The sequence below is a fragment of the Nicotiana attenuata genome, chromosome 8 (assembly GCF_001879085.1).
Source record: "Nicotiana attenuata strain UT chromosome 8, NIATTr2, whole genome shotgun sequence".
NCBI classification, from domain to species: domain Eukaryota; kingdom Viridiplantae; phylum Streptophyta; class Magnoliopsida; order Solanales; family Solanaceae; genus Nicotiana; species Nicotiana attenuata.
The window spans coordinates 22,502,024-22,509,962 of record NC_031996.1 but is presented as its reverse complement, the minus strand read 5'-3'; the positions used below and the strand labels follow the sequence as shown (position 1 = coordinate 22,509,962).

At 39.4% G+C, this 7,939-nt stretch overlaps 1 protein-coding gene across 1 annotated transcript; it reads left to right on the top strand.

Moving 5' to 3' along the window:
* LOC109231053 (transcription factor MYC2-like) lies at positions 4,869–7,412 on the top strand. Its single transcript, XM_019396589.1, has 3 exons — positions 4,869–5,686; positions 6,070–6,387; positions 6,967–7,412. The coding sequence occupies exons 1-3, from the start codon at positions 4,985–4,987 to the stop codon at positions 7,231–7,233; spliced, it is 1,287 nt and encodes a 428-aa protein (XP_019252134.1). The 5' UTR covers positions 4,869–4,984; the 3' UTR covers positions 7,234–7,412.

Sequence of the window (7,939 nt, the reverse complement as noted above, 5' to 3'; positions counted from 1 at the left end):
CGATGATCAGTATAGATCTCACAAGGCACTCCATATAAATAATGACGCCAGATCTTCAAGGCATGAACAATGGCAGCTAACTCAAGGTCGTGGACAGGGTAATTCTTTTCATGTATCTTCAACTGTCTGGACGCGTAGGCAATCACCCTACCGTCCTGCATCAACACTGCTCCAAGGCCAACTCTCGAGGCGTCACAATAGACAGTATAAGACCCCGAACCGGTAGGCAACATCAAGATAGGGGCTGTAGTCAAAGCTGTCTTGAGCTTCTGAAAGCTCGCCTCACACTCCTCTGTCCACTGAAATGGGGCACCCTTTTGGGTCAATCTAGTCATAGGGGCCGCAATCGATGAAAACCCCTCCACAAAGCGACGGTAATAACCCGCCAAGCCAAGGAAACTGCGAATCTCTGTAGCTGAGGAGGGTCTGGGCCAACTCTGCCCGGCCTCCACCTTCCTCGGATCCACCCGAATGCCCTCACCGATACCACGTGGCCTAGGAATGCCACGGAACTCAGCCATAACTCACATTTTGAGAACTTTGCATATAATTTCTTCTCTCTCAGGGTCTGAAGCACTGTCCTCAGGTGCTGCTCATGATCTTCTCGACTCCGGGAATACACCAGAATGTCGTCAATGACAACAATAACGAATGAGTCAAGATATGGCCTGAATACACTGTGCATCAAATGCATAAAAGCTGCTGGGGCATTAGTCAGCCCAAATGACATAACAAGGAACTCGTAATGACCATACGGAGTCCTGAAGGCAGTCTTCGGGATATCTGGCTCCCGAATCTTCAACTGATGGTAACCTGAGCGCAAATCAATCTTGGAAAACACCTGTGCGCCCTGGAGCTGGTCAAACAGATCATCAATACGAGGCAAAGGATAACGGTTCTTCACTGTAACTTTGTTCAACTGACGATAATCAATGCACATACGCATAGAACCAGCCTTCTTCTTCACAAACAAGACAGGAGCACCCCACGGTGAGACACTGGGCCGAATAAAGCCCTTACCAAGCAATTCCTGCAATTGATCCTTCAACTCCTTCAACTCAGGAGGAGCCATGCGATACGGAGGAATGGAAATGGGCTGAGTGCCCGGCAACAGATCAATGCCAAAATCGATATCTCTATCGGGCGGCATGCCCGGAAGATCAGCTGGAAACACATCGGGGAAGTCCCGTACCACTGGAACTGAATCAACAGAAGGGGTATCAACACTGACATCTCTCACATAAGCTAAATACGCGGCACACCCCTTCTCAACCATACGCTGAGCTTTAAGGAAGGAGATAACTCTACTGGGAGTGTGATCTAAAGTACCACTCCACTCAATACGTGGAACACCTGGCATAGCCAGCGTCACGGTCTTGGCGTGACAATCAAGAATAGCATGATGGGGCGACAACCAGTCCATGCCCAGAATAATATCAAAGTCAACCATACCGAGTAACAATAGGTCCACTCTGATCTCAAAACCACGAATAGTAACCAAACATGACCGATATACGCGGTCCACAACAAGAGAATCTCCCACAGGAGTAGAAACATAAACGGGGCACTCAAAGAATCCCGAGGCACACCCAAATGCGAAGCAAAATAAGAAGACACATAAGAATAAGTAGAGCCTGGATCGAATAGAACTGATGTCTCTCTGTGACAAAACAAGTATAATACCTGTGATGACGGAATCGGAGGCAATCGCCTCAGTGCGAGCAGGAATACAATAACATCTGGCCCGACCCCTCTCGCGAGGGCGACCTCTATCTCCCCGGCCTCCGCCCCTGGCTGGCTGGGCAGGTGGGGCAGCAGCTGGAGCTGTGATCATAGCCTGAGAACTCTGAGGAGCCCGCTGCGGTTGAGCAGTCTGTGAAGATGCACCCCTACCAAGTCTGGGACAGTCCCTAACCATATGGCGTGTATCGCCACACTCGAAATAAGCTCTGGGAGGACGCGGTGGTTGTGACTGGCTGGGGCTAGGCCTGCTGGACTGACCTCTAGAAGTACCCCGCGCAGGAGGCGCGCTAGAAGTTGGAGGCGCATAATAAGGCTCCTGAGGTGTAGGCGGAGTTGGAGTACTGCCGGCTGCTGGTAAAGCCGAATGTACAGGACGACCAGAATAACCCCTACCATAACGACCTGCTGATGGGGTACGAGCACCAGAGTAGTGACCCGACTCTCGAGACCTCTTGGCCTCCCTCTCCCCTCGCTCCCTGGAGAGCATACCCTCAATCCTCCTAGCAATGCTCACTACCTGCTGGTAAGGAATATCCATCCCCAACTCTCGAGCCATGCTGGACCGGATGGGCGGAATAAGACACTCGATAAACATCCCCGAAACATCCCCGTAACGGAAGCGGCAGATGTGACCGAAACATCCCGTCGGCGCAGTTCCCTAGGCATTTAATGCTTGCCAGTTGATGGTCGGCCACTAGTGGTTTCGAACCGTCGCCGTAAAACCCATAAATAGGCCCTTTTCTCATTGATTCAAATTTTACTTTCAATTTCTATCAATCTCCAAAGCTTTTTACATCTTTTAAGTTTTTCCGTTCTGCATAATCTTTAGGTTTTGTTATCAACCTTCTCTCAAAACACCATGTCTTTTTCTCTTCTTCTTTCTTCAAACCCAAAATGGCGATAACATCCAAAACTGTGTCGTGGAAAGAAAAAGCTTCCTTATCTAAGCCGGCAGGCGAACAACTAGCGGCGGAGCGACTCCCTGAAGAATTCTTTCCTCTGTTGTGTGTCCTTGACTCCGATTTCAAATTTGAAAAGACCTCCTCGGTTCCAGGCCGATATGAGCCGATGTCGAGGTACATATACACAATCACTAGTGGCCTTTTAAAGCAAGTTAAAAAGGACTGCAACTGGTTAGACAAGCACGTGGTGGTGCCCTCACCCGAGGAGTCAATCACTACGCATGTGGAGGGGGTTTTGAGTGTTAGCCTTGTGGTCGTGGGTTCGAGCCCCACGGTGGGCGCAAACTGTTTACCCTTAAAATTGGATAATAATTAAACTTATAATGTGGTTTTAAGGACACGTGATTTCACCTAATACCAATTGATAAATGTAAAGATTAGTAATAGGAACTAACAATAAGATAAAGCAAACCAGTGTTTGAATGGAGTTCAGCCCTCGAGCTCGAATACCCTCAAGCTTATTGGTATAAGAACAGTTAAAAATATAAGCAAGCTGATGAACAAGAGTATAAATTAAAGAGAAATTGTTATGTTGCTTTTATATCTCAGAGTGTAAGTGCCCTACAAATGATTGGGACTCCTCTTTATATAGTAGACGAATCCTAATTATGGTATAATTCCAATTACATAAGGAAATCCCATGATTTGCTAGTTAACCGTCCTCAATTTGATCCGTTCCAAGATTTTCGCCATGATCTCCGACCAGTCACGGATATCTCGCATTTCTATTTTTATGCTACCTTCGATCTTACTCGATGTCTGTCTCATTTGGTCTCAATCACTACCGGCCTCGATCTTGACAGGCACCTCAAATCTCGAATTCGGTACCTTGTCCTCGTGCATTGATCCGATCTGTTACAGGATTGATCTTCGAGCCTTCACACTGGTCTCGATAAATCAGTATAACCGTACACAATTTTTCCGGAAACTTTTTCAACACCAACACAATGGCGGTCTAGTACTTCTATATTATTTTATTTTATTTAAAAAAGATAGATTACTTACCCCCTACTTTGTGTGAGATAGTAAAACTGTCATAAATAATTTAGGTTAACAAATATACGTAATTGCCTATGATAATTTTAATTAAGTAACACAAAATACAGTAAATAATCTGATATAATTAGTTAGAAACACTAATAACATAAAAAAAATGTTCGTCTTAAAGTTTTTTGCAGTGATGGTATCAAAAGTGTTTATATTATCAGATTATTCGTTAAGTAATTATTGGTAAAATCATTTAATAAATATTAACTAATAATTTAGTAAACTAGCTATACTCGTTATTACAATTAAAATCCACTAGTATAAAAATAGTAATGAAACTTGACTTCTGAGTTCTTAACCAAAATTGACGAAATAAAATAAAAAAGATTCTATTTCATGTCTTAAATGAGATGACTGGACTAGAATTGACATTATTCTAATAGATAGATAGTATGGTAGAAATTAGGGCTGGGCATAATTTGGTAAATACCGAATTACCATACCGAAACCGAAAATTTTGGTATTTGGTATACGGTATTTTGGTATTTGATATGGTATTTGGTTTAAATTTTTTTAAAAAATGGTATTAGGTATGGTATTTGGTATTTTAAAATAAAATACCGAATTACCAATACCGTACCGAAATATATATTATATTACACAAAACACATATTATCAATTATAACATAAATATAAAAAATCAAAAATTTTACTTTCTTTATTCTCAAAGTTCATCAATTAACTCTAAACAAGTAACAAGACATTTCTAATGATCAATTCTTTTATGTACAATTTTCTCTATTTGGGTCGATATTTGCTAGTTTTGGACAAAATTTTTGTCAACAAACATTTTTAGTTTTGTATTTTTGAGTACTTTAATTAAGAATATTAGAGTGTATGGCTCTATGCACTAGTTAGTATTCAAACCGAATAAACCGAAGTTACCGAACCGAATAAACCGAAACCGAAAGGAGAAAAACCGAACCATACCGAATTTAATTAGGTACGGTATTGGTATAGGATTTTAAGAAACCGAATACCGAAAATACCGAACCGAAATGTCTAAATACCGTACCGTACCGACCGACGAACACCCCTAGTAAAAATAAAGATTCATCTATTTCTTTCTTTCTACCATACTATTTATTATTGGAATAAAATAAAGATAGAGGCTGCTTATATATAACTTATATCCAAATATTTATAGTGCATGTATATAAGTTACAATCGTATTTCTCTCTTCAAACTATTCATCCCTACAATTTCTATCTCATATCTAATAATCACCAAAAATGGATGAACTAATATTTCCCTCGGCCTCAATTTCTCAAGAAAACCAGCCATCAACACTTGAACAGAGGCTTCAGTATATCCTCAAAAGTCAAACAAATTCTTGGGCTTACGCCATTTTCTGGCAAACCACCTCTAATAAAGACAACAATGGAAGTTTTTTCTTAACTTGGGGTGATGGCCATTTTCAGGGAAGCAATAAAGACGTAGAATGGTTCTACGTGTTGTCACTGGCTAAGTCTTATTCTGGTAATGAAGGGGTTATTGGAAAAGCTTTTAGTACAGCTTCTTTTGTGTGGCTAAATGGGGCACAACAACTTCAGTTTTGTAGCTGTGAAAGGGCTAAAGAAGCTCAGTACAATGGCGTTAAAACTCTTGTTTGTGTTCCAATTTCAAATGGGGTGCTTGAATTAGGCTCGAGTGATATAATCAAAGAGGATTGGACCTTGGTTCAACAAGTCAAGTCTTTGTTTTGTTCAGTGCAAGAAAATGGTCCAATTAACTTTCTTGATCAAAATAGTACCATTTATTTTGCTAATTTTGATTTTGTTACCGGCATGCAAATAGATGTTCAAGAATCAGACAACAACAGTAGCAAAAAGGTAGCTACAATGAGCCATGCTTCATTCCTAGATTCAGAGCTATCGAATTCAGATTGCCAATTACTAGAACATCCGCTGCAGAAAAGTAGAGTTGGATCTAAGGTGGGTTCTGAAATTATTGCTTTCAACTCTCTCTATATATATATACGATGAACCTGTCTATATACAACAACAACAACAACAAATCCAGTATAGTTCCACGAGTGTGGTCTGGATAGTACCTAGACTTTATCCCTATAGTGAAGTAAATGTAGAGAGGTTGTTTTAAGTAGACCCTCGACACGAGAAAAAATAAGAAATCGTTCTTCTCGTTTTGATGAAAAAAGTCTTCTATGAAGAACTTTTCTAACCAAACGTCATAAATGACTTCCTAATGAAAATTGTTTTTCTAGAAATTAAATGACTTTGGACACATCAAACACGTTCTAATTAAGAAATGACTCATTCTGAACGAGCTGACTTTAAATTATGAATTCGCCTCGCAGATCAGAAGGACCTACAGGAAAAGGGAAAGAAAGCCGGGAGTAGATTGCGACAAGCAAATGAACCACGTAGAGGCGGAGAGGCAGAGGAGGGAGAAACTCAACCACCGATTCTACGAGTTGCGCTCGGTGGTTCCGCAAGTTACGAGAATGGACAAAGCCTCATTGCTATCAGACGCAGTGGCCTATATCAATGAACTCAAAGCCAAAGTGGATAAATTGGAGTCAAAACTTCATAGAGTCTTGGAGCTCAAGAAGAAACCGCAAATGGAACACAATGACGCTGTGGACAACCAAAGCTCTACCAATTCGGTGGATCACGTAAGCCCTTCTCCAATTTTAAAATAGTCTAAAACTATGGATATTTTTTATAAATATAATCGGGCGGATTCACAATTTACTTTTTCTAATTTGGTGTACGTAAATTATATATAGTGATTATGCACATATAATGTATGAATTATAAGTATATTATATATTCGCCGGCTAATGATTATACACATATGATATTAAAGATTCATAGGAGTTACGTCCAATATCTCGAGGCTTACACCTCACCCCATATCAGATAATATAATTGAGCATAATTTTCAAGAATATATAATGTATATTATAAAAATATGTTTATTTAAATAATTATTTTTATATTACCTGCATGGAATATATATATTTTACAACCTTTATTTTCTTTCATTCTGAATTGTGTAAATACATTTTTGAATTTTTGTTGTTAATACTAAAATTATTATTACCATTTGAGTGACCATTACTCAAATGGTCACTTAACTATCTCAAATTATCTCGTAAAGTCACTTTTATTTCGTATGGTAGAAAAGACATGTTCATTTCATATGTTAGAAACAATCTGACTATCATTTTCTGCAACATTTCGGCCAAAAGAAAAATCAGACATTGAAGGTTGAAGTGAAGATGATAGGTCCAGACGCCATGATTAGAGTTCAATCAGAAGATGTGAATTACCCATCAACAAGATTGATGTGTGCACTTCAAGATCTTGAACTTCATGTCTACCATGCCAACATCTCAAGTGTCAACAACATTGTGGTTCAGGATATAGTGATTAGTGTTCCTAATAAGGGATTAAAAACTGAAGATGGATTAAGAGCTGCTCTTCTTACAAGCTTAGAGCAAATCGAGGCCTGTTGATAATTGCCTTGTCGTTTAGTTTTGAGCATGTACATAATTTTTAATTTCTGTCGTCTTTTCTTCTTCTTTTAGTAACTAAAATCCTTCTTTATATAGTTGAGTTTATTCATCTCCCTTACTCGTGGCAGTAGTATATTAGTCTTGTATTTTTATTCGTAGAGTTATATTTTTACATGTTATCTCTTTCGCTTCGGTTATTTTACTATATCATTGTTGTTATTATTTGTTGTTATTGCTCCTTTTCATTTTGCCCTTGAGCTGAAGGTCTTCGGAAACAGTCTCTTTATCTCTACAGGGTAGGAGTAAGATATGCGTACATACTACCCTTTCTCCAGACCCCACTTGTCGGATTTACACGGGGTATATTATTATTATTGATCTACTATCCAGAATTCACTAGTTCAACTAATTTGAATTCGTGTCATATGAACCAATTGAGAAAGAAGTGCTTCCAATCAGAGATTTTTCTCAATTCCAAGGGTTCAAACTCGAAACCTCTGATAATAACATGTCTATCCTGCTTGTTTATCCTGAAATTGAATTTAATTTATATGCATTAGTAGTGCAAAATATTTACGCATATATGGTTAAATTGTGGAAAACATGTAACTGTTTATAAATAAGCCTAATGTCGTAGCTTTATATTAAAAAATAAATGTGGCCTGCTTTAATAGATAAAAGTACGTACACTAATACTGCAACTTTT